Below are 27,985 nucleotides of genomic sequence, written 5' to 3' on the forward strand. Positions count from 1 at the left end.
AAGATGCCCGTCTGACTTGTGCTGTCCATCTCTGAAGCATCATCGATGCACTCTGGGTGCTGAAACAAATGTAGCTAATAAAAGAAAAGAGTTGTGGTACAATAGTTCCTAAATGGTGTTCTAACTAAAATAAATTAAAATACCAAAGGATGTCAGTGTGGTTTGAAAGGTATTTACCTGATCATTAATCAAAATAATTTCATTAAATGAGGGGACAAAAAGGAGTTTTTTTTCTAAGGGAAAAGAACTGATTAAAAGGCCACGAATGCCTTGAAGTAATGCCGCTTTGGTCACACTTTGTAAATAACGTTAAGAATATTGCGAGATCTTGCAAGATGTGCTCCGAGTATGTGTTGAAGATGGCTCTCACAAAGTACCACGTCAGATTTTAGCTCAATATCTGTAGAACTGACTGAGTTAAAACCATTTCTGTGTTTCCTACGGTCAGCTGGCTGTGGTGGCCATCTTGAATTGGGTTGACTCCAAACTTTAGTCAGTTGTAGTTTCATTAAAATCCATCCAGTGGTTCGTGAGATATTTTGCTAATGTTACAGACACCTACAAAAACAAAAACAAAACAAAACAAGGGCAAAAGCTTTGGTGATGGGCGATAACTACTGTTGCTGCAAGAAGTCAAATACATGAATACAGACTTGTCTTCTTCACTTTATTACACTCAGAACAGCGAGTGTCTTCTGAAGTATAAAAATGTGCGTCTCCATGAGTGGAAGATGTCAAACAGTTAATGTAGCTCACACAGGAACACCAACATGTCACACACACTTCCTCCACCGACACACAAAGTTAATTGTTGCATATTTCTCTCTTCACTGACACACACTCCACCTTTGGCAAACACCAGGTGAATGTGCTGACACACACACACACACACACACCTCAGAGAGATCAGCAGCAGCACTGTGTTGAGAGCAGAAGTAGGTTTATTCTGAGCAAACAGCCCACAGCTCCTCAGTTAGGACGAGTTAAACAGGAAGCCCTGAGTCTCCAGCTGACAGCTGGTTTTTGGACCGCGTCCTCTCTGAGTGCGTCTTTACCTGCCTGTGTTTCACCGTCATCTCCTTCCGGAGTAAACACAGACAAACAAATCACGGCAGAGAGAGGCTTCAGAGTCAGGAGAGCAGGGGAGGCTTTATTTGCAACAACAGACAGTAAATACAGCTGCTCTCTTCTCCATGGCTGAGTGGAAACTCGTCTACAGCGAGCTGAGGCTTGAATGTTTTCCTGAATCCTGCGTTTTACTGGCTTCATGGTTGTGATTCCACAGTCATAACATTGTTTACAATAATGTTAAATCACTTACAAAACACTTACAGCATCTTATGGGCTTCTTATATTTATGTTCCATAATATTTAAAAACTAGTACATTTTGCATATTACTGTAAGCTTGAGAAGCTCAAGAAAATATTCACATACTTTTAATGAGTTACATCACAAGAATATTGCATAGATTTAAGACTCAATACTACATTTTTAGGTTGTCAGTACCTTTGTAAATGCAAATTATATAGCATACAGGTACTCAGTTATTGCTTGACATGACACTATTTAATTATTTAGAATTAATCTAAGCAGGGACTGATTCTACTAAACTAGATTCTTAAGTTAGAAAGAAACTTGAACAGATTTAACTTCTGAACAATATTTCGAAAGGGCCCAACATTTAAGATAAAGTTAAGGACAACTTTTATTTCAGATATCTTGCATTTAAAATTCAGTCCTCTAAAAATCAAGCACCCCTCTACATTTTAAATACATATTTTAACTAGGTGTGTTGGGTTGTAGTACCAAGAAGTCAAAAAATGAAAAGGTTTAATGTCTCATCACTGTGTAGCTGATGATGAAACACACACAGAGAATTTAAAACATACAGAAATGATTTCAATCATTCAACAGAAAACAAAACGTGTATAAAAGTGCCCAAAAATGCACAGACAAAAAAAAATAAACTAAACAAAACAAAACAAAAAAATGATCCTGAGTTAATGAGATGGCCACTGATGGAACGTGAACATTTCTCCTCATTATCTCTCACCATCTTTCACTCTTTTCTCCCCTGTGGCTTCCCCATCATCATCCTCAGTGTGTTTGGTCCATGTGCACAATGTCAAGATGGAATGTCAAAACAAAAACGAACAAAAAAAAAAAGAAACAAACAAAAATAACCAGATGTTGTCGTTGCTATGGATGATGGAGGACAAATCCATGGTCGTGTGTGGATGGGTGTACTGCGGCCACAAATTAACTGAAAAACAATGAAACAATAAACAAAAACAAAGTGAATCAATGACCAACTAGTTTATAGGAAGAAAAAGATTGAAGATTTAAATTAATAGGCGAATGCTGAAGCAAAGAGGCACTGCGGTGAATGAGACACCAGTGACTTTGTTAGGAATCAAACAAAAAAAACCAATTCTTTACATTTTAAATTATATTTGCCTGTTTATCATCTTTGCTGTGAAATACTGAATTTGGTCCACAATAAATGTGAGAATCTATCATTATCTGCAAACTAAAGATCTGAGAAATCACCTAAATGAACTCACAAAATGGAAGCTCAAATATTTCTGAAAGCAGAAACCGAAACAATGTGCCCGAGCAGCCACAAGATGGCGCCAGATTTTTGCGTTTCAACTTTCAAGCCTCAGAAAAGGTTTAAAGTGATGAGTAACGATGATGAGGAACTTAAATAAGTCAAATGCAATTCACACAACTAACTGCCGCGTAAAACTTCACTTATTCTAAAGTTACACTCAAGACCAACTTGCAAGACCTACAATATATGCATTTGTTAATGGCTGCAAAAAACCCCAATGTTTTCATAATCTTTTCCAAATTAAATGAAATATTCTTCCAGAATCCTTAAAGAACAAATATTAAGGAGAGGACTGTTGCAACTATCATAGAAAGCAGAGAGGCTTGGATGAAAAATGATATGCATGAGTTTGTCTACCGTCAAATTAATCTGAAGGAGAGCCTGAAGTCGCTGGAGCTTCCGTTCCATTTGCTCTGACAGAAACGTGAACTGTAAACCTCAGTTCCTCACAGCCTTGCCTTGCCAGGCACAAGCTCTTTGTTATGATCATTTACGACTTACAGTCATAATCAACATGCTGATAATGGCTTTTCAGAGCTTATGTCAATTTATTGCCCTGATTGGTTGCAAGCCTTTCTGATTGCCTCGATGACTACTACAACTTTAAACCCATGCATTTAACATAAGTCCATTTTTGTCTGCAGGAAACAAAAATGCAACATCATGGTGTTGCAGCAGGTCCCTGCACAGAACTCATACCATTAGAATAAAAAACCTAAGGCCAATAAAAAATAAGTGACAAAGAGCTTACAAACTTCAACTGTACTGAGAACAATATCAGCCCATTCCTTTTTTAGACGCTTCTCTAAGCTCAAACCTGTATCAATTCAAAAGCTTTTTGTTGCCAAAGAAAGAAAGGACATTTACTGCCTCCTCCCTGACTACTCTAAAACATTAGAGCCGAGCAAAAGGAAAGAGAGAAAGCACAGGAAATGTTAAAGCTTGGGTAGGAAAAATAGGGAGGAAGTTTCCTTAACACACATGCCAGGCTCTTATAAAAGCTGAAATGCTGGTATTTTGGAGATAAGTTGACATCAGCGCAGCACACTCCTTTAAAAGGCTCGTTAATGAGGCGCAGAACGCACACTTCCTGCCTAGAAGTAATGGGGTTAAATAGCCAAAACAAGAAAGGAAGAGAGAAGGAAATCTACAAAAGCACAGAATTTTTAAGGCAGAAGGCAGACAATGGAAGGAAGCGGCGCTACTTAAAGAAAATCAGAAGGCTTTGAAAAAGCGGCGTCCTGTTATTGAAAGTAAAAATGAAGGGAGTGAGTGATTGAGAGGAGAGACTTGTCTTACTTTTTCTTGTCCTTCTTGAGGGGCTGAGATAAGGACAGAGTCTCGCTTGCCATTTTCTTCCTGTTGAAGGCGTTCATCTCGTCCTCCAGGTCTCTCCGCTTCTCCTCCACCTTCCTCTTCTCGTCCTGGTGCATTCGCTTCAGCTGCTCGAACTTCTCATGCAGCTGAGGAGGCGATGGAGAAAAGCACAGATAAGAAAGCTGAAATTTAAAACGTGACAACTAGAATTCATAAGAGAGACACATTATGGATTTTATTTCTAATCATTCAGATTACATCGTGAAGCCAACAACTGGTCTGCTCAACATTTACGCCTTTATTCTCCCGTGTACTTTTCCCCTCTCAGAATAAAATCTTTGCATCAACACAAGGACCTCATGAGCCACATCTGAAACTTACCTGTGTTGACACAGTTTATTTTTGTACTTGATTGCACACTATAAGCTCTTTTTGCACAAATATCACACCACAAAGTTACTTAAAAAAAATCCTGTGTTTGCTCGCTTTACTCCTCTGCATCCAAGATTCAGAATTAGAATTGTGAGAACAGCATGTTCGTCTGATGCAGCGTGTCCTGCCAGTCCGGCTCCTATTCTTATTCTTCAACTCGAGTTTTTTTAACCTCTAATTTGTCCTGAACACAGAAAGAGTCGAGCTCAGCAATCTGGTCTTGTGCAGGCTTTTAAAGTGACTATGAGCAAGAAGTGGACAAACAAAAACAGAACAGTTAATACAGAACCAGATAAGGAAAAAGTTTTTATTTTAGATATTTCATGAGTCCTTTGTTTATGAATAACTCTGTGGTTTCCATGACAACGCCATACGTGATGTTTAAGCACTTTGAGTAGCCTGGGTGGCTAGAAAGGCACTTTACAAGTCCAGTCCATTTACTATTCTTTTAAACTCAACTCAAAGTGGTTTTTAACACAATCTGCCCTCATCTACCCATCCGCACACAGATTCATGCAGCACTCTGCTACTGTAAACTACAACCAAACCAGCAACCCATGGCAGTAAAGTGGGCAATAAAAGTCATAACATTTTCAAAACAGTAATTGTTGAGCAATGTGAGCCACTGGGTACATGAAGTATCAGTTGGCTCTGTAGTTCAAAATATGTAACAAACAAAAAAATACAATAATTTAAATATATCATTTGTTTTTAACAAAGTCTTTTACATTAAGGCCTAAAAGCTTCATGAGTCAGGGTTCTATTGAAAATAAATTCATCTAAAAGTAACATGTTAGCCTCAGCAGTCATTTAAAGTCAAAAATATATCCGAACTGACCTCTTTCTCCTTTTCTTTCAGTTCTGCTTCAGTTTCTTTTACTTTGTTAACAAACATTTGTCGCATTTGCTCCTCTTTCTGCTGCAGGTCCCCTAAAAACTCTTTCCTCTTGGTCTCATATGTCTCTTGAAGACTGCAGAGGGAAAAAAATAAATAAAATGAAGACAAAAAAAGAGCGAGTGAAAACAGACCGAAATAGATGATGTATTGTTTGAAAACAATAGAGGTTGTTTTCTACTGTTGACAGCTGAGCAACGTTGTGGTTTGAGGTTTGGGGTTTCAGCGCCTTTGGGCTTGACGCGCACGCAGCCAGCGTGTCATTCTGCTGTACACGTCCACTCGCTTACCTGAAAGGCTGGCTGTCGGGGTCCGTGTCTTTGAAGCCCATCTCCTCCAGCTTACAGCGGCGGTACAGCTCGTAGTGGCGTGCGTGCGTCTGCTCCCTAAGATCCTCCATGTTGACTCTGATCAGCATCTCTCGGAGCTTTACGAAGTCACAGTGGCTCTCGTTCTCAACTGAGAAGAGAAACAAACAGCACAGTTAGGGCAGAGCTACAGAAACAACTCGCTGATCTTTCACTAAAGAGATTTAATAGAATGAATAAGCCAGTGTAAGAAACAATCATGTCTTATTCTTTTAAAAACAGCATGCATGGTAGAATTAACATTTGAATTGCACTGTACTTCTCAGCTTTAATTTTCAACATTAGGGAGACTAAAATTGGTTTAACTTTCATGTGTCAGTGAGTGTCACAGTTAAATGATTTTATAGCAGAGAGAGGGCACAAAGTGTATCCAGTCCGTCAGACTAACAGCAGAACAGGAGCTCTGGTGTTGCTCTGGGCCTCATTTCCATTCTGTTCTTTAGTCATGGGTCACCTCAGCCTAACAACAATATGGACTGGTGTGGAGAAATTACATAAAAATAAAACTCATTGTTTAACAGTTTTACTTGATCTAAAATAGTAATAGTGCTGTAAGCAAAGGGGTTGACTCAGCATTTAGCAAGTGAGGTTTTAGACATTCTTTTTATTAATTCATATAAGCTGTTTTATGATGATACTGTCTGAAACTACATCCTGGTGAAGAATTAGCCAGAAAAAATTATTTATTTCTTTTTTTTCCAAGCATATATTTAGGAAGTTTTGCAATGCTGGGATTTACTCATGATAAAATAATCAAAGCAACTGCAGTATAATGTAGAAATAGTGGTCCCTGAAACGCCACAATAAAGCCCAACAATCCTACTTTAGAGCGAGTTTCCGGCGAACCTCATTAGATACAAAACTATTTTAGAATCATCCTCACTGCCTTTGGCAGGCAAGGGAAAAATATTTAATAATTTCTGAAGCCTTTGTGGATTAAAAGCTGAATCCATGGCTTTTTAGGAATGTGAGACAAGCAGCTACCCTGAAGCCAAAATCTGGTGGCGCCAACCCTGCAGTCAGTTCATACTGAAATATTATTCCCCTGTTTGAAAGTAAAGTCTTACTACCATTTTTACTTCTTCTCCAACTCACTGGTTAAAAAGCTAGATTGAATCTGAAAGAAAATGACCTCAGCGGGTCATCTCAAAGAGAAATAACTAAAAAAAATAAAAAAAAATCAAGGGTTGTAGAAGATTTTACAGAATGACAGTAATGAACAGGTTTTTAAGAGCAGCAGGAGGAAAGCAATTCAGCCACAGTCACGAATAAAAGTAGTCTTTATTTCATGTTGTTTCATTTATTTGATTCCTGAATGGAAGCAAGCACCTACAGAAGTTTAAGATAATCAGAAGAACCCAACGACAATCTGGATCTGGAGCACATTGGACTAGCCTTTAGGGGTGCTGTCAGAAAAAGCCAATATGACAGAGATTAGATAGGATGTATGTTAAGCTAAAACTGTAAATCAAAGCTAAATACTATCCTAAAGAAGACTTGGTTAAGTGGTGAAAAATCAAAGGAAAAGAAGCCTGCAGATCATGACCCCAAACCACGTAAGTAAAATATGCAACAGAACAGTGAGTGTCAGATAAACCCAAACTTCTCAGCAAGAAGCAAGAGGCAAGAGTAAGTAAAATAACCACCCTCAGACTCCTGTCTACTCCAACACTTAAAAAACAAACATTAGTTAAAGAGCACGAGTTAAAAAAAGAAAGAGACAAAGAGACAGCTCACTGGTGATGCACCACGGCCTACAGCTGCCTGCTTATTTGGCTTCTGATAGCCTCTCTGGACTGACCTCCCACTGAGGGCCAAATGAAGGCCCATTTTCTGACTGACTGCAGTGTCGAACTCTCAAAATACCTGAGCATAGAAATCATCAGCTCACACACACAAAGGGGCTATTCATGCTGGTCGATCTGGTCACAAGAGGAAAGTAAAAAAAACACACATGTGAACACAATAAGAGCGGAGAACGTGCTCAGAACTGATCACCGAGGCTGCATTCAAAGATGCTCTCAGACACTTCGTTTGGCTGACAGACACCATTTGAGGGGAAAGGGCATTGAGGAAATGTTTTTTTTTTAAATGAAATATTCTTCAAATTCAAACTACAATGATCTTTGTAACTAAAAACAAAGACAGTAAATTATTTAAATCAATCAGCAAATTACGTGCAGCCATTTACATACACAGCGCCTGTGTACACAGCCCAGTTTTGCATCGACTAGCCAACAGTCTAATGCTGAGCCATCAGAAGTTTAGCAGCTGAAAGATTCAATATGTGTCTTTATCATCAGAGCTGTGCTGACACTGAACTCTGGAAGATTGTGAATCATTCATTTTACACATCTTTATTCTCTCATATTGCATATCCTTGAGCTTACTAGAATATTTGTAAAAAAAAAAAAAAAAAAACATTTGCAACAAGCAGGATTCGAGTGACTATCTGAATACTGACATGGTTCAGGTCCCAAAAATTATTTGTGATTTGACAAAAACCTGCTAAAGTTCAGTTTTTATGCTCGACAGACATGACTGTGATGTACATTTATCTGCATACAGAGCAGTTCACCGAGATCCAATCACCAGCACAAAAAAACCATACAAGCAGAGGACAAAACCAATTTGTCCTCCAATTATCGGCTCCTGATTCTGGAAGTGTAGCTATGATTTCACAAACACCATTATCAACTTACTTACACAGGAAGTATGTTTATGTGCTAATTATGTACCAAAAATCATCCCAAATTAATGATCAAATGCAAAGCACTTATCATCTATTTTCATATAAAAACACATGTTAACACGTTTTTTTACATCTAAACAAAGGAGAGAATAAATACCAGGAGCCTGTTTTATGTCACAGATGTCAGGAAGTTCAGAGATAACAGGGCCACGAGATCCGGGAGGGAAGATAAGCACATTCAGTGAACTCCCCTACAATTACTCTTATTATTGTCACTGCACAGTCCTTCCTCTGTCTTTCTTTAAGTAGATGGAAACTTCTCATGGCTCTTTGAGAGGCTACCATAACCCATCTAAATGATATCTGGCATGGACAAACTGTTTCCACTGAGCGAGATCCTCATTTCAGTCAAACGAAAGCTGGAAAACAGAGACACTGCTGTCCTCCTCCTCTGGTCCTCAGATTTTCTGAAAAAGTGTGTTGAATGAATAATAAGCTGTCCCTTTCTTTCCTTACTAAAAGGAAGGAAAGAATGCATTACATCTAGAGTGTTGTTGCCAAACAAAGATGGATAATGTTGAGTAGGTTTTTAGATGAAGACGAGAAAAAAAAACTCGAAGTTCTTCAATAACAGAGCTAATTTTGGGAACAACATGATTACGTTCCACAATGGGGAATGTCTTGTTGTTACCTTATCTGAAAAGCTGGAACAGAAATAATAATAATAATAAAGTGAGGTTACAGTTCTGCTGAAATTGAACAGACAATTAGATACAAGCTTCACAATACACAAATAAAGAGTAAAGGATCTAAAACACATCATATAGTTATAGGCACTGTACAGATTTAAGTAGTATTTCAGCATGTATTACTGCCAACATTTTACCAACAACTTTACTGTCCTCTGTAAACAAAAATATATACATATTTCAGATCATTGTAGTGCTACAGATAAATAATTGTCAGTTTCTGGTGTGGTTTCCACTTATAAGTTTCCATAATGATACATTTTCTTCATATTGCCAATTTTCTGGGGGGGTTTGAGTCCTTATTAACCTGTTACTAACTGCTGTTAAGGGGTAATAAAACATTTTTTCCAGGACAATAAATTTACCGAAACCTAAAGCTACGAAAACATTTGATAGAGACATTTATCTGTCACTACACTGCTGCCTTACAGTAATTCCATAAGAATCTGTCCCCTCAGGAGAGACAACAAGCATCATCAGTAACCACAGAGAGTCCTCTGAGGGTTGGGGAATGAGAGTGGTCAGTGGTTATGATAGGAAGAGGAGGTCAGCCAGGGAGACAGCAGTAAATGAAGGAGGAAGGAAGAGAGGGAGGGAGAGATAGAGGGCGGGAGGATAACTCCCACATGAGCAGTAATATTCTCACAGCACGTCTCTGTGTCACATTATTGAATTAAACTGTTTACCACCACTAACAAACACAGAGGAATGAGCAGTGGGAACCAAAACTCCCAAGAAAGCTGACACGAGGGGTGACATCTCCAAAGGAAATATCAGTGTAAAGAGATTTCTCCACTATTGTGGATACATGGAAACACATACATACGTACATAAATAAATCAGCAGTAAACACAGACAGCCTCTCACACTGTCAAATCTACAGAAAGTCTTTACCCACTTGCCCTTCGTTATGGTGTCGTTCTGCAGGAAATCACACTTGCAGCGCTAACAGGGCGTGTATAAATAAATTGGCAAACAGTTCGGGTGCAGTTGCCACATTGCCGCAGTCAGAAAACATTTTTCACCAAGGACGCAGAAAGATAGGCAGCTTTAGAGTTAAACACTCACAAAAAAACTACAGACGTCCTCTGCAACAGCTTTTAGAGCATTTTAATATTTTAATCTACTGGTTAATATTCTATTTAATGACAAACTACATGTCAGCAAACAAATAGTAAAGGAACAGAAAAAATGCATTAGTTTAACTGTAGGTCTATGTTTGACTCTGCTGTTCAAATATAAACTTATTGTTTTCAGGAAGTCAATTCTTTTGCATCCCAAAGACGCAGAAAACATTTTCAGAAACAAGAAACCACTAACAGTACGATCCTGCTTAATGGCAGTAAAACTTAACCTTAGTTTTAAAAATATAATTTTACCAAATTCATATGAACATAACATTCTTGTTTTTGCTCTTAGTCCAAAACACTACACTCGTTGACTTGCAAATACAAATTAATATTTCACAAAAAGAAGCCACTTACATTAGTTGCACATGTGTCAGACTGTTTGCACCATCCCTCTTTTGTATTTTCAGCTCAGTGTTGAATTATTGGTGCAGAAATAAGATTTAAAAGCAGGTTTATTTCTCCTGACTAAACCTGAGCTTTTCTTTGGACTTGCATCTCTAACCATGTCTAGACACAAACCTAATTTTAAACATGCAGGAGACAGTGTGTCACAGGTGACTACAAAACCTTCAAGTGAGATAAAACGTAAAAAGAATCCTTCTAAATTGAAATAGAAAGGGATATTTTATCCAAAATGACAATACTGCTTGTCATAATCAGAACAACACAGGCTATTAAACATTTAATGTGCTTTGATTTAAACAATATTTAAAGTGTCAGTACTCATCCATCAGTGAGCATTTATAAACAACAAACCAGTCCTATTTGATTTATGGAGGTCAGAAACGAACATAAGAGCCTCTCAGGTTTGCATTTCCAAGTGGTTTCCATCTGCTTTACATCCTTGTGCCACAAGTAATCACTGTTTGCCACTTTGTGTTTGTTCATCAGATAAAAGAAAAATACAATATGATGGGAAATCAGTGACTTGGAGAGGTATAAATGTTGGTATAAATGGAGCAGCACCATCTCTATAGGCAAAATCTTTTTTTCATATTTAAGACTGACTTAGGAAAACAGCGCTATAAAAAGTAAACCCATTTGCTTTCAGACTAATAATGGTTTGTCACTTCCTCTGTGTGTTCTGTTGCAGCCTAGTTAAAGAGGTCAAATAACTCACCCCTGAATGTACACAGGGTTGGGTTTGCATGTGAAAAAAACACACACACACACACCATGGTTTGAACCATTCTTACCTTGCACAACTCCCCAGGGGTACTGCCTTGCCCTCACTGATTTGTTCCCGACTTTGACCTCTTCCACGCTTCCAACCACAGCAAACGGCAGATGGGCCTGCACAGGAAAAAAAAAAAAAGGTTGTGATTGTTAAAAAAATGAAAAAGGTCAAGCGCTTCATCTTGAGATATAACCAGGGGCTCATTCCTGATTTTCTACATCATCTATGTCACGAGTTCTTGAGTGCTATTTTTCCTGCTTTCTTCATTCTTACAACAGTAAACAAGTATCAAATTAAACTCCTTTATGCTGCGTTTCCCTGCTCTTATTTTTCACAAACAGACAATACCCGAGAGAAGTGCAACCATGTTTACATGAGCTTTACTGGAACTGTTAAGCGGCTCAGACGTGGCTATGAAGACTATTTTAATGAATAATAAACACAAACACTTTGTTCCTTTGATGGTTACCGCGCCCCTTTAGGGCTGATATCATGTAAAAAACATGTCTGATATGCTACCTCAAGAATTACATGGTGAGTTGCAGGATAAAGCTGAGGGGAACAAGATGGTGAGTGTAGACGCTGATGGAACAGACTATGAATAGATCAGGATACTGTACAAGGAAAATGTCAGAGTAAATTAAATGCTGCCTCATTTGCCATTTGTGTATTTAAAACATGAGGGGGCGTGTGTCTGAACACTGATTACACAGCATTAAAAAAAAGAAAACAGTACTAAAAAAGCCTAAATGTTTTAAGGTAAATCGTTTTGTGCTTCATGCTCGAGCAAATCAGCAAGCCTTTTTCAAAAGTTCTTAGCTTTCTCCTTTTCTAGTACCAGATGTTTTTGAAGTGTGGCAAAATCTAACTTACGTTCATCGAGGCGTTGATCTCACTGACAGCTTCGTCGTCTGTTGGGAACTGATATATCTGGACCCCGTTGCTAACAAGCTCACTCATTATCTTTATTTTGAATTTATGCAGCTCACTCTTGGAGATTGTGTCTGCCTTGGCAATGATAGGAATAATGTTGACCTGAGGAAATGAAGAAAACAAGAAAAGTTAGAAGGTGAAACGAGTGTGTAATCTGTTGGTTTGGCATTTTAAAAGCTGCTCTGTTTTCAAAATATACATGAAACCTATTGTTTAAGAGATCTAGTTCTGCTAGTTTTGGTGTGCATCACTACATCTCATGCTAATCACTGCTGACACAACAAACTTGTCTGCGAGGCGGTTTTAAAATGAGAGGAGATGTGCGCTTAATTAACCGAATGTTTTCACAGATTACAGCAATCCATTTTGTCACTAAATCATTAAAGCCATTTTCTCATTACCGTCCACATTGACAATCGGAGTCCGTGCACATCAGATTTGACAGCTCACATAAGTACAATTCTACAGAACTGTCATAAGCAGAACGTTGTAAAAGTCATGTTTCTGAGAACACTCAGGAAATTAAAAGGAGACAAAGTGTTTTGATACAGAAGCAATTAAAACAAATTTAAAGGTGAAAATTAGCTCTAGAGGCCATCCATATAGAAAAAAAAGCAGCACTGAATCAAATTTGTGCATTCTTACTCAAGTGTTAGTTACATATTGAGATATATATTTAATTAGGACCCATACAATGAACTGACACAAACCAGTTTGAGAAATTAGTCATTTCATTGTGGCAGTGTACACACAAAGTAAAACAAGGTCTGAAAAGTTGAAACAAAGTTAAATTACATGAACAAAAGTTATATATATGGCTGTGAAAGCATATCAAACCAGAAGCAGTGAACTTAAACAATGAATGAGTTCAGTCAGAACTCAAGAACACTCATAAAACAAACCGATTATAAAAACAAACTAGGAACCATCTACAATTAGCAACAGATGTGCAGAAATAAACCATGTGGTTTGTTTGCGTTTCACCATACAGCTGCTTCACCAAAATCACCAAACAGAGTGATGGGGAAGACGCCCACAGATCTGCTCATCAAGTTCACAGTGTGCCTGAGAGCAAAAACCAGCACTCATTAGGAGTCAAATTACTTCCTCATCATACTTTACTGGATCATTAATCTGCAGCTGAGCAGCTGGTGTCATGTTTTAACCCTTATTTAACAAGCCATATTCACTAATCACTACTGACTACCGACTACAGCCTTGTATGGCCACTGAGGCAGATGGAGAGCGTGTTGTTGGACATGGCCATTCGGGCAGCTGTGGACTTTGATACTTGTATATTTCCCACAGCAGAATTTTCCCAAAGGACACCCCAAAATAGTTCTGTTTACTGTGAACAACTAAGACCACCAGCTGTAAACACTTTAAAGTAGTTCAGATGTGAATTATTCTCCGAAAAATAAATAAATTCATTAATTACCCAATCTGCAGTTTATGACACTTTATGCTTTTATCGCACACAGGAGCAGTATCAATAGTGTACAGAGAATAGTGGATATATAATGTTGGTACTTTCACAGAAGTCTCAGTGATGTCAAAACTATTTATAGAGCAACATGAGAAAACCTAAACTCAGCGGATCTCTCTGTAATTGTTTGTGTTACTAATAAGCAACTATTTGCAAGAGACTTTTTTTATTCTAAACTTTAATGTTTTCTTCTTTATATGGTCTATTTGTGTTATTAATGATGACATTTATTACCAATGTCTGTAAAATAGCAGTAAATAAATGGGCATAAGAGGAGAATCAAACTGTAATTGCAGGTATTTGTGTAACACAAGTAAAATGTTAGTACACATTCCAACTTATTCTCTTAAACTTGTGCTCTAATCGTGACTGATCCAAGTGCAGATTTTCACATGAATTATTCACATGAACTATCGATCTTTTTTCCCAAATGACCTCTACAGAGTTAATCGTCCACATCCTACATATCATTATCTGTACAATCTAAATTGACACTTTTTGTGCACACTCCGTTCAGTCCATCCACTTTTAAACCAGACTCACTCTGCTTTGCCTCCAATCATCTGTTGAGAGTTGTAATTTGTACCCCATTCATAAAAAAAAGAAAAAAAAATTAGACCATAATGGTTTTAACAGTACTTTCTTTTTTTTACATTTTTTAGGAAGGTTTTGACCGACTAATTTATTTTGTGACTAAGGGACAAAATAAATACTCAGTCCATAATTGTTTTGTGTTTTTGTTCAGTTTTATAGTTTTGATTCAGGCACACAATATACTTTAGAACTATCAATCACAGCTTCATATTTCCAACTCAAACTGGTTACACTTTACAGATTTCGCACCATATTTGTACAATGTAACTCTCATAACTCATATATGTCTGTTAATCTTATTTTTGTTCTCCTTGTACTGACTTGTGGGACAAACATTTTTTTACTGTAGTTTAAATAAAGCTTAAATAGCAATAACCTTTGTGAACTTCAGCTATTCTTAGCTCCCGCCAACTAAATATGAAACAGCAGTTTATGTTGGCTTGCATTCTGATTAAATAATGAGATTAACAGCTTTTCATATTGCCTGTTATGGAAATATTGCTGGGATCAAGCCAAATAAGTCAAAGAGGTAATCACCAAGACCACTTACTCTGGCTAAAGTTGGATCAGCTGTTGCACTCTGTAATTTATTATGAATCACAACGCCCGCTAACCTTGCTGTCATTTTTACATCTGAAACACTTTCCTAAGCAGTACAGCTGGAAGTGCCTCAAACTAAATGTTGCTTATAGCTACAAAGAATGCATTCAGATTTACTATTATTAGGAAAGGGCAATGCTGGTTATATGTTGCATTCAACAAAATGTGTCATGTTAATTGTTTTACTGTTTTTATATAAAAATATACCCTTGAACTCAGATCACTGATCCCAAGAGGGGGCTTGGATGTGCTGAGGTTGTTTGCACTGTTCCAAGAGAGCTGGCAAACATCTTGTGCCAGGTTTTGATTGTTTTATTGGCTGTTCAAGACAGCAATGACACTTTGTGCTAAGTGCCACCGATTCACAATGAATCCCAAATTTGAATCTCTGCTTTCCTCTCAGCTCAGAACAGTATTCTGGATTCCCCTTTAGAGCAATTTGTAAATAATTTGTTAAGTGTGTTTGGTTAAATTATATTAAGTTAAATTAGCAACAAAACAACAAATGTTTAAAAAAAGGAGAACTCTGGTTCGTGCACTAACATCTTTAGGTCTTCACAGTACTGTTTTTGCTCCCTGAAAGTGAAATTTGGCTCAGGTACGAAACACTGCTATTCTTAGCATCAGAAGGCATTTTGGCAGACATCCGCAGTCCTGTGTTAATAGTTGGCAGGTAAGGCTGCAGGTTCTAGACACAAGATCGCCATCTGTCTTGTTCTAGATTTATTATCATTGCATCGACAGAAGCAAACAGCACACAGGCTGCCCCTGTCACTCTTTCAGCAGTGCTACGTGTAGTCATAACAAAGGAACACTGCGGAGGCGTTAAATAAAATGTCTGGGAGCAGGTTCGCTGTGGATCACTCGAATCGTGTAACAAAAGTCAATTACTGAACAACACACTGCATGGCTTGATGTTAGATTTAAAAGTTCCATGTGTTATTTACCTTCAAAGCAGCTCTCATTTTTGGGACAAATTCAAATTTAGATTTTTATTTTTATTTTTCTGAGCTTGAAATTTGATACTCTGTATGATCTCTGAAACTCCAAATAATTAAATAATTAATACATTATATACAAAACCTTAACTTATTGCTCTTTCTGACACCTCCATTTTTCCAGCCTCCTTTTCTTTTATGGTCCAGTTGTTGTTATGAGATTTTTTTTTTTTAAGTTGTGCAACTGAGGCAACACTTGTAACTGCACGTCTAGAGAGCTACACCGAGTAGAAATATTGGAAATCATCCACCAGCCAATAATATGTGTAGTAGCACTCATAGGCGGGCAATAAAAAAAGCCACAAATCAATGAGTTCCTGAGAGAGAGACTATTGAGTGATGCAGCTGTGTTGACCTGTAAACATGTAAACTGGAACTATGTCACACTGGAACTGAAGATTTGTCAGACGGGTGCGACGCAGATAAATCTGGAGAGAAAATGACTAGTTTTAAGCTTCTTGTTTTTTAAAACACGAATTAATGTTTTTTGTTTACACTTGTAATAGAACAAATTTACTTTTTTCTGCAGAATGAGGTTTTTAAAGTCTAATAAGCTGCCTAAAAGAAAACTTCTGAAATTCTACAAAGTGAAAATGACATTTTATATGAGTCAATGTTCCTTTTGGTTGAATTGTTTAGAACAAAGAATATACACCCTGAAGGAAGGGTTTTTCTGAAGTTCTCTCTCCACACAAAGAAGGTTGGATTTCAGCAACACCAGCATTAATCACCCAACAGGCAACCAGGTGGGAATGGCTTTGCCTGAGGGGAAGTGTGTGTTTAACTTGTGCGTACCTTGCTGTCCAGTTTCTTCATAGTGACAAGGTCCAGGGACTTGAGAGAGTGTCCAGTCGGGGCGATGAAATAAAGGCAGATGTGGATCCTGGTATCGTGATAGTTGAACAGCGAGCGTTTGATCTTCAGCTCTTCCTGGAGATAGTTCTCAAACTGAGTGTCAATGTAGTCGACGATGGGCTTGTAGCTGTGGAGAAAGAGCCAAAAGGAAACAGGATTTATACGTCGGTGTCAAAGGAAAATATTGTTTTTCCCATTCCTGCATCAGTAATAAATACTAAAAGGAAATATGGACTTGTCGCAGGGGAAATAAACTGAGGCAGTTATGTTTTCAGTTACTGTGTGTTCTGATTTGTTGCCAAGATCTCAGCTTCGAGTAGAACAGCTTAGTTCTGCGTGAAATTCGTCTTCATCTTATTAATGTCTGATTGAAACTGATCACAGACACTACAGGAGTTAAAATAATGAAAACTTCAATTTTATAATGTTTCTTTCTGAGAATTATGCACACGTGGCCAGACACAACCACTCAACTCTAAAAAGGCCACACAAAATTTAAATCACCCTTATTAAAATTAGGCGTTATTTGTAAATGCAGCAGGTCTGTTCTCTGCAGATTGTTTCAAATAAATTTAACCATTCACTATATTAAAATTCAGCCAAATGTAACTGATTTATTATTCAGCGCAAATTCATGTCTGAGTGAATTTTTTTTTCTCAAATAGCAAGCTAACTTTTTCAGACTTCACAGTAGCACTGCTTTTTTGGTGTTTTGCTCTCATGTGGCAAGCTACACATTAAAAATAAATAAAAGTCATGTACACTTGACACCTCAGCAAAGAAAAGATTTCCTCAAATGTGTCATCAAGAAGTTGCACATATTTAGGCACCAGTCTCCTTAAACATAACAAGCATTAGCGCTGATGCAAACCTTTACCATAACGCACATGAATCTTTGCTGTATGTCAATTAACTGTGAAAATTAGACTTCCTTGTCTACCTTTCAACACCAGAATGTCCCACATCTGTGACAATTTACTGCTACGAGTGAGACACGGGTCAAAAATCTATTCTGTTCGGCTCGCACTATGTTTACAGTCATTTGTCTTCTACCTCACATCTATCTTCAATCTTCTCTGTGGAATGCACAGGCGCTGACCTTTCGAAGCGCTCTCAGTGTGCTTTTACAGCCCGCTGCAGGGTCTGTCCTTCAGCATGCTGGTTTAGATGGCCTACAGAAAAAGAGCGTGAGAGTGCAGCTCGCTGGCCGAGCCACAGCAAGTACGCTTCATTCCGCAGCTGAATGTTTTTTGAAAAAATAAACAACTTCCTCTTCAATTTTCTCCCACCTCCTCCCCATTCAAATCCTACAGAGACGAGAAAAATGTGCAGAATTCTGGAGTCATAGTCGGATTCTTCCATTTGTATCCATGGCCACATCTGGGCCATGTACTCAGAAAACTCTGACTGGATGAGGACTGACTGGACAAATGCACTACTCATGATTCAAATAAGAAAAATAATCATGTTTTTATGCATGTACATTGAGTGACACATGAAAATAATTTGACTCAGAGGACAGAACAAGATATTTTCCACCAACCTCTCTAAAAAATGTGACTTAACAAACTTTTGTCCAAATTTACCCTTAAGTTTTAGTTCCCAGCACCAGACTAAAAGCCATATTTAATAGGAACAGTCAATTGCAGTCACTGATATCATTTCACCAAGCTCACCTTTCGTCTTTGTTGATCTGGTCACCAAAGCCGACAGTGTCGACAATCGTTAACTTGAGATGGACGTTGCTTTCTTGCAGATCGTACGTTCGCGGCCGCAGATACACGCCGTTCTGGTAATGGCTCGCCTCCTCATTTTCAAACGTAGTATTAAAGAGTGTGTTCATTAACGTTGATTTACCAATACCAGTCTCTCCTGTGAGTGACAGAAAAGAATGAGACACAGATAAAGAAAAAGGGTTATTTATTTTTCTAACACAGATTTTAAATGCAGCAATGCAATCAGAAGGCATTCATACGTCTTTCATGCCAATTAAAGACCTGCTGTATGAAGGAAACCACGATCAGCAAAGTAAAATAGTTACGGTATTTCTGTAAGTTGCAAGACATGACCTATGTGCTCACTGCACAGACAGTTTGTGACTCACCTACACAAAGAATGTTGAAGCAAAAACCCTGTGTGACCGATTTACTGACCAGCTGGTCAGGAAGGCTGTCAAATCCAACATGGCCGCCCAAGCTGAGGTTACGTTTCTCTTCATTCTGAGACACGAGACAAAAAAAAAACAAAACATTAGAAGCCTGGTGGATGTGAGCAGGAAAACACATGGCAAAGACATTAGTCAGAGGTAGGAAGACTAAATTCACATTCTTATGCACGTAAACATCAACGGCCCTCTGTTCAATCTGCAGATGGAATACTCATCAGCTGTATATGTTATGAGTAAAATATTCAGAGCCTGCAGTGAGGATGAGCTGAAACAATAATCCAGCACAAGCATAAGAAACAAGAGACATTTGTACAAAGAAAGATTTACTCTGTTGGATGGAAACCACCCAAACCAATAAATGTTTTAAATGATTTATTACTTGCAGAATGCAGAAAGTTTCACATCATCAGCTGGGAGTAAAAGTAAATTTTAAAACTGTAGGACGCAGGTTTAGCTGAGCTTTATCACCAAAGCCAAAGTAGTTCAAACAATCTGAAGAAATCTTGTTTAAGCAAATATATCTTTAATTTATCCCTTCTACACAATGCAAAAGACCCCTTAATCTCAATTTAAAAGCGTGCTGTGGAACTTGAAGCAGACAGATTACGCACGCACAACAAACCTACAGCTGGCAGACAAAACTATTGTGAGCGTCATCCCCCTTGATCTTTATCTCAACTGAAGCAGAGTTATGGCAGCCAAGCAGGGAGCAGACAGCACCTTGAGATGAATGGAGCCACACAATCTCATCTGGTTCAGCCACGAAGGACTGCATACTTGGAGGCTGATGTCACCGAGCAGCCTGAGAGCAGAGCTCAGCTGAATGCAGCCCAACCGTTCTGAGCCGAGACGTGGAAAACTGCAGACCACTTATTAACCTGAATCCAGCTGAGCGATGTGAGAGAGAGTGAGCCTGGACATTTTAAGGGTAAAAGGTTCCTTTTTTTTTGTATCAAGCATAAAGTGAGACAAATTTGGGGTGAGCATAGCTTAAAGGTGCTGAGTTTTACTGCACAATGTTCACACGCAGATCCTCTACACAATAAAATATTGTTAAAATGTTGAAAATTGTGATGTTTGTAGTAGATGATCAACACAACAATGGCACCTCGGGTTGCAACACAACCAACAACTCCACCTTTGTGGTTTGTAGAACAAATACTGCACACACTAGTCATACACTAGGTGAGGTTGTGAATAATGATCGACTACATTCATTCAAGAGTAGGTACTCTTTTTAAATAATATGCAAGTCACTGTCAACTAAATGGAAACGTTTGTCACACTTCTAAGTCCGAGCAAAGACTTCCAACCCTCCATCTTAAACTCCACCCAACATGAAAATCCCATTGCATTCAGAGTGCCTGGGTGGTGGCTTAGTCAAAACCTCTTTTCACAACTCCTCTCATTAGTTATACAGAGCACTGAACCTCATTACAAAATGATCAAATCTATCAGTATTTTAAAAATTAATAACACAAAAACAGATTATTGGCACTTTTTTACAACTGGAATTTTCGCTTTTCCATCTGTCATTGAATAGTATTCCAAAGAGTAAAAATTAAAAAAAATGGAGTCAAACGAAAAAGTTTACAGATAAAAAGGGGAAATAAAAACATCATTCTTAGTTATTTACTGTAAACTCAGAAGTTGTTCACCAGCATTTATGTTTCCCTGTGGTTCTTAGCTTGTTGATTGAAGTTTGTTGTAGAGATACTCAGATTCCTGGCTGAGGAGGGTGTGTGTCCTGGTATTGTGCTTGCAAGGAAGTTGGGGTAATGACTGTCTGTCTTCTTCAGGGGAGGGTTCGAGTAAAGGAAGTTAGACAAATAAATAAATAAATAAATAATTATCCAGGAAAGTATAATAAAAACGGCATGAAAATGCAAAGTGTACGCGTGAAACTGAATAAAACTTGGTTCACAATTAGCCATGCCTCTTTGTTCCACTGACTTTTTTGGTTTTAGACGTTTAAAGAGATGTGCACCGACGGTTACTAAAGCTCATTGTAGTTAGTCTGTACATCTCTGAAGACTGAGAGAATCCTGGCCAAAGTCAGACAAGTTTACGTCTTTAAAAGTCCCAAGGAGCTCACTGAAAAATCTTGTTTCTGTGGAAATTGCCTCAAACTCCAACCACAGGAGTGAAACTCTTCAATTCAGTAGGACAACAATGATTCTGACTCATGAGATAATTTTGGGTTGACCTCCTACACTGAACCAGATTGAGCCGTCTGTGGTGCATAATCTTTGTGTATGAATGGGTGACACATTGGAGGCCACAAACTGAGTATGCTGACCTAAACCAAAAGGGTTATCTGTCAGGATCAGACTGAGCAGAACTGCAGACATGGACACCAACTCCCCGAGCTGCGACTTGACTGACTGAATGGAGGGCAAGTATTGAACTGAAGGTTCTTTAGTCATTTAAAAAAACTGAAAACTCAGTCAACATTGATTATCTTTGAAATTCTGTTTGGTTTTCTAAACTAGCCTTAAATTATGTAAATGACATTTTGTAAATAAACTTAATCAGGTTAAATGGATCTTATTTAGCCCAGATAGTCATGTATATGCAATACAGATTCAATCTCATATCTGTTGAAATCAGCTGAACTTTATAGATTTTGCATGCCAAAGTTAAGAGAATTAATAAACCTGTCTTAGTTTTTCCTGAAAACATTTACATTTCATGACAAACATCCAACAGAGACAAGCAACCAGGATGTTTACCAATCAGATAAGATCCCTGGGGAACTGCAATACACAACAAACGAGACAGAAACTGAGGCTGAACTGATCTCTGTTCAAACACAATAGATTCAAATGTTTGAGCTTCGCCCTGATGTGACCTGAAATTCCCCAATCAAGGTTTTCCAGCTGACATCTCACCTCCTGGCCTCCAGCCACACTTGACTTGTCTCTGCCACGTTTCTGCAGACTCTCTGCCTCACTGAGCCATGTGACAGACTGAGACACAAACACTGCTGTGGCTCAAGTTTTGTGTGGATGTTAAAGGAAACACACCTGAGCGAGGAGTCAAAATATTAAGAGTAACTTAAACTCCACTTTACGTGGCACTATTTTGCCTTAAACATCATGTTCTTGTGTTAAATCTTGGAGTCTACAACAACTGCTCGACAGAATTTCATAGTTTGAATGCCATTTTGCTTTCTGCAAAAAGCATTATCTGCATTGTTTTGAACCATTAGAAAATCATGAACTACCTGTATTTACTGATCAGTGAATTAATGATAAATATCTGCTGTATAGTTCTCAAACAGGAGGAGTATTGCTGTGTTTTCTGCTGTGCTACCTATTACACACAATCTCTACCAAAGAGGACAAAATTCTGAGAATCTTGATGGCCTGTGACAGGACTGATGGAGCAGGACAAACTGAAAAGACAAGTGAATGACGTTCGCTGATGCCTTAAACAATGCATCGTTAACTTGGTTTGTCATAGCCCTTAGAAAGTTTTCATTCCATTTCTAATTTGATTTGGCACCAGCTCAGCTGACCATGCTAGCTAGCAGAACATCAATCTGACGGTTTGAAGTGATGGTTTTGAATGATGATTGAAAATGAGACTTCGTTTTTGACAACGGAAACCATAAACCCTGAAATTATTGAAACAAATGAGTCATCTCAGTCTGTCGCAAGTTAAAAATGTGCAGATGCCAGTTTGCGGGTTTCCTGACAAAGTATGTGTTTGAATCAACTTAGTTTTTGTGAGAGACGAAGACCACATGACAGCCTCGTGTTTCGACACGTTTCGGATGACGTAACCATGGATTGGTGCTTCCTGTCCGATGACTGCTGTGCAGATTTCTAAAACTCAAACTTGACTTTCTTTCAGCTGTGCCCAAGTCTGCCATAAGGTATCGTTTAGACATTTTGAAGTCTGTAAGGAGGTTTTGGACATTATCAGTTTCAGAACAAAGAACTGAAAATGTGTAAATTCTTCTGCAATACGGTCAGCTCTAAACATACCCAAAAATGACGTTCTCATGCAGCTACTTGCGCTGGCAGCGATGTGTAATGGCAAAAATGTTGACGGTTGAGACGTGAGCGTCTCTTGGGCCGTCAGGAATTCACAAGCACAAAAGATTATTATTATTTCCTGTTAATTGTTTCATCAAATGCGCTCACTCCCCCCTCTTGTGTGGCCACAATATTGCCCAGTCTCATCACTCATCTTCCACCCAACAGGAAAGGAAAAAAAAAAAAAAAAAGAAGGGAGATGGAAGAGAAGAGACAGGAACCATTTTATAAGGCAGATAGACCATAGACTGAGCTTTTGGAAAATATGCGGTGTTCTTCCTATCACTGATCCCCAAAAAAATCATACATTTTAAAGTCTAAGTTTCAAAAAAAAAAAAAAAAAACTCAAGGAACACTGGCCTGGATCATGCTGGTTATATTTTCTCATGTGCATATACTATTCTCAGATAGTCTAAACGGTTACTAAATGCAATGAGTTAAAAAATACATAAATAAAAGACAAGTTTGATTTAATAAGTCTGCTGCAGGCTTGAAAAAAAATGTGGATCTCACTGGAGATTATATTTAATAAAAAAAGAAACTCCTTCTCTTCCTCTCTGGTATGATTTGGCTTATTTACACTCATTGTTTTGGCTGCAGCGAATCCTCATTTAACTTATTTTTAGCTCTGACTATTTAGTCAGACATTATTGGAAAAGGCTGGAAGTATGAACCAGATATAGTTTTGACTTGCAGCAAACTAATCCATATGTTTTCTTTTTATTATATTGACATTTAGTTTACCTGCTGTTTTATTGCCCACCTTAGCAGTGGAAAACAACTGAGGTCAAGTCTGGGTGAACACGTTGAGGACTAAATTTGCTTTGAGCATTCAAATACACATCTTCAGGAAGTTGCATTAAGGAGAATCAGAATAGCCATGCGTTAAGTTTAGAACTGAGAGAATAAAAGAAACTACGATAACAGTTTCCTATACAATAAAACATCAATAATGCATGTGGAGCGGCGGGTTACATATTGGAATGCAGGGCCAGCTTTAAATAAGGTACATTCTGAATCTGCTGGGTGGAACTCTTGTGAGGTTGGGAAAACATCTCGAGCCTCTAAGCTATGTTGTCCAACTACCGGTCAGCTTTCCGTCTTTGATTTTACCAGACAAAGCAAAATGATGAAACTGCATATAGAGAGAGAGGGGATAAAAAAAAGCCTTTTGGTTTAGCCAGTATTATCTTAAGAGGAATTCTAGCTTTAGTGTATCAAAGGAAAAAAAAAGGGTTCAAAACTTAGATGGGCACTGACTCATTACCACAAAGGCTGCAGCTTGACTGTCATTATCCATCTGTGTTACTGGGGTTGACAAATTTGTCTTTAGGCAGCTCTGGATTGTATGTTTTCTATGCAGCCTACAAAACATGACACACAAAAGATGGTAACATAATCTAAAACCTGACAGGCTCTACAAGAAAAAAAAGAGACCTTCCTACTTGTACTAAAAAAATGAACAAGTTTCAGCTGCGTTTAGAAAAAAAAAAGATCTTAAATTAAAGCACATAAAACTTCAATCCTCGTCTTTTGGCTTTAAGCGCTTATAAAGCTAATGTCATTTTATGCATGCAGGACTCAAAGGAGAGGCGATACACTTAAGGGTCAGTAAGCACTGCACATAATTAAATACGTTGCAGGGCATTTTATTACATAACCATTTAAATAAACACCACTGTTTCATGTTACACAATCGGATGCAATCGCTGAGTGCAAACAATAAAAATAATAAATTAGAGTGTACAGTTGCTTTTATTGATCCCCTCTCGTCTGTATTTGGCCTAAAAAGTCGTCCCAAAGCTACAGTTTCCAAACGGGATCGATGAGGGCCAACAGTCAAACCAACCACACGTCTCTATCGATAGCTGCGCATAATTAGCAGCGGCCCCTTTCCGCAGACCCCCAGGAGGGCAGGGCAGTTTGCTCAATGTGGCCTCACTTAGTTCAGAAAGTTAAAACAAGAAGTCGGGCAGCTGTGTTGTTGCGAACACTGGCCTGTTTCATTGCATCCTCAGCATTTTTTTTTCCCCTTATGAATCAATCGACTCATTCTGTATTTAAAATGAGACATTAAAAAAATAAATAAATAAATCACCAGTTTGCAGAAGCCCCATGCTCTACGTTGGACACATTCCTAAATGAAGAATGCCAAGAGTGCAGTATCAGCTGCATCCTCGTTTTTTGGATCCTTTCCTTTCTCTGAAGACGTGTTGCACCACTAAGCAGTAGGAGTGGCCCGGAGCATGTACTTAATCTCTTTATCCCTGGATCTCAGTGCTGCCTACTGTCCAATTCAGGGACCCTTTTCAAGTGTCTGCCAAAAACTTAATCCTCCTCTTTAAATCCCCTCCTACCTACTGGCCACAGCACTACAAAATTGTTTCACATATTCTTATTATTAGGCGTTTGTTTTTCAAGAACCAATATTTTCCCGCCCGACTGCTCAAACAAGGTCAAACCTGACTGGCGACATGGTTTGTTAGTAGGAAAACGATACTAGAAGAGTTCCACTTTAATCTGAAACTTTGCCAGACTGTTGTTATCTTTTATGAAAAAAGCCTACACCTAATGAGCATCTAGATGTAAAAAAAACAAACTACTATTAGGTGGAAATATGATATTTTGAGTAAAGAAAGCAAACAACATCTCTAGATTTATGTCTATAAAAAAATGTCTATAAAACCTCTCGTTAACGCAGTTTGCAAATCATATCATAATGTGCAAAGTTTGGTTGAAACCGATTAAATTAAACGTAAATTACAAACTTTAATCAAAAACAAGCAACCGTAATTAGGCAGAATTAGCATTCCGTTGTGCAATTATAGCTTAATTGTCTGATTTTGTCATAGTAAATCTTAACCACAAAGCACCCATGCAGACATTTAAATCAGAATATTTTATGCAATTATTACCAATTCACACCATCAGCACAAGTGCATGTTAAAGTATATTAACCCTGCTAAAAGTTAAAACTGACAGTGTTGCGTTACTGCTTTTGATTTATTTGGAGAAAGAAGTGCTCCGATTGAGCAACAAACACAAAATGTGTGGCATTTAACTGATAGGTGCAACAGTGGAGCCAGTACATATTCATTTTGTGCCAGGACTGTTTAATCAATGTGCCTAATTCATGTTTTTCAATAAAAAATAAAAAATAAAAATACCTGTCGTGTTTTAGGGGCAACTACATATTAGAAGAAACACAAAATGATTCGGGTCAGATTACATTTGTTATCTCGCGATACTTCACAGCAAATCAAACAATTGTATTTTGTAGAGCACTTTCTGCCAAATACATACAACCAAACTTTTGTCATTTTTTTGCAGTGTTGCAATATGGGAAATCAAACTCAATGTGTGAACTTCCAAGTAAATTTATAGTAGGAAAACAGTGAGTCTGCTAACAAATATATCCCAGTCCAAACTAAATAAATACAGCTTTAGTAACTATGAATGTGCTGTGATTAAAAGGACTTGAGCTACGAAAATGACCGGCCACGCTTGCAGGGATTAGAGACGCATTTTACAAGAAGAAACCTCACAAGACGTGGAATTAAAACGACAATGGCAGTCACAACTGATTCGTCTAAACATGGATAAATTCAGTTACAGAAATGACTTCCACCATCTCGTTAGAACCCGCATAACAAGCTTCAGGAGCGGAGGAGGAGGCTTAGCTACACACCCGCACACGACAGCTAACACCGTGTTTATTACAACCAAGGCTGTAGTTGTTGTTTTGTATTGCTTCCAGTTACGAAAAGAAGCGGACCAACAAAGAGGACGCCGTGCCATTTTTATATTTGTTTTTTTTTTCTTAGCTTACCGAAAATACGTCAACGTCCGTGGCAGCCATGGTGCGGAATGTATGGTTTCGGCGTGCTGAGCGGAGGCGAAAGGGAACAGCCCTCGTCTCTCCGTACAAACCTGCTAAACAAACTGAGACAGGAAGGCAGGGGCACAAGGCGGAGAGCTGCTCGTAGCTGGGAAAAGAGGACTCCGGCTAGGCGACAAGAGAACTCCCCGCAACTTCGCTTGTTCTTCGCTCGGGGCGGACTCTGTTGTGCCTTTACTTCAGTTCCGCTTTGGCTGAAAGTCGACACAAATGTTGCTGGGTTTTTTTGATCTCCTCTTTGGCTACTTTAACACATTTCTCAACTGACAGCAAAACAATCTAACGAAAAAAAACGGGCACTTAGGCGGTAACGGTTGTTCTAAAGAGCTCTCTTCGGCATGCGTACTAGCTTAGCGCTACACATTTAAAATTAGCTTCTGATTTTTTTATTTATTATTATTATTGTTATTTTTTTATTTCCGAGTAGTGCGAGTGATAGCCAAAAGAAAATGTATATATTTTTTTATTTCGCTCTAAAAAAATTACAACTACTTTTTGTCCAAGTTAAAGTAGTGCGGGAACTATCTTGAGTCTATCTTTCGTCTTTGCCCTTCCAATATGGCCAGTTTGTCTTCAGAGCCTCTCATTCAGTTCAGGAATGTCAGACAGCTCCAGGGAGCGACACTGGAGGAGCTCAAAATATCAGTGTTTTTGTTAATAAAATGCACAGTTGTTTTTATAAGGCAAAAAAATATGATATTCAAAAGCAAGTGTAATGCAAAATGTAAATATATTTATAAAAATGTAGTAAAAGGGCCTATCTCCTGCAGCCTGTGCCTGTGTCAATGCATGCGTTTTTCTGTTGTATTAGCAAAATATCTCATGAACCATAGAACAGATTTTAACGAAACTCTCAGATGGTAATCACTGGGTTTGGAACTATAACTGGTTAACTTTTGGAGTTAACACCATTCAAGATGGTCACCACAGCTAAGCAAGCTTAGAAAACACAAAACTATAAATCAGCCAGACATACAGATATTGAGCTAAAATGTGGTGTGCTGGTAGCTGAGAGTCATCCACAGCACATACTCTA

At 38.3% G+C, this 27,985-nt stretch overlaps 1 protein-coding gene across 1 annotated transcript; it reads right to left on the reverse strand.

Annotated features, from left to right (window-relative positions):
* Positions 1–646: 646 nt before the first annotated feature.
* sept8a (septin 8a) lies at positions 647–26,910 on the reverse strand. The gene is made up of 10 exons (XM_017421342.3): positions 26,881–26,910; positions 18,946–19,060; positions 18,518–18,713; positions 16,782–16,968; positions 12,249–12,410; positions 11,395–11,491; positions 5,550–5,718; positions 5,203–5,335; positions 3,915–4,078; positions 647–2,264 (listed from the first exon to the last, which is right to left on the reverse strand). Exons 1-10 carry the CDS (start codon positions 26,908–26,910, stop codon positions 2,261–2,263), a joined length of 1,257 nt encoding a protein of 418 aa, XP_017276831.1. The 3' UTR covers positions 647–2,260.
* Positions 26,911–27,985: the final 1,075 nt, after the last annotated feature.

This window comes from Kryptolebias marmoratus, linkage group LG13 (genome assembly GCF_001649575.2).
Source record: "Kryptolebias marmoratus isolate JLee-2015 linkage group LG13, ASM164957v2, whole genome shotgun sequence".
NCBI classification, from domain to species: Eukaryota; Metazoa; Chordata; class Actinopteri; order Cyprinodontiformes; family Rivulidae; genus Kryptolebias; species Kryptolebias marmoratus.

Bases quoted from the DNA above. Each gene is read 5' to 3' on its own strand.
- sept8a (XM_017421342.3), bottom strand. From the start codon at position 26,910: ATGGCTGCCACGGACGTTGACGTATTTTCG. The intron at 5,336-5,549 runs GTAAGCGAGTGG...TTCCCTCTGCAG, and splicing joins CCCGACAGCCAGCCTTTCAG to TCTTCAAGAGACATATGAGA. The intron at 4,079-5,202 runs GTCAGTTCGGAT...TCGCCTCCTCAG, and splicing joins TGAAAGAAAAGGAGAAAGAG to CTGCATGAGAAGTTCGAGCA.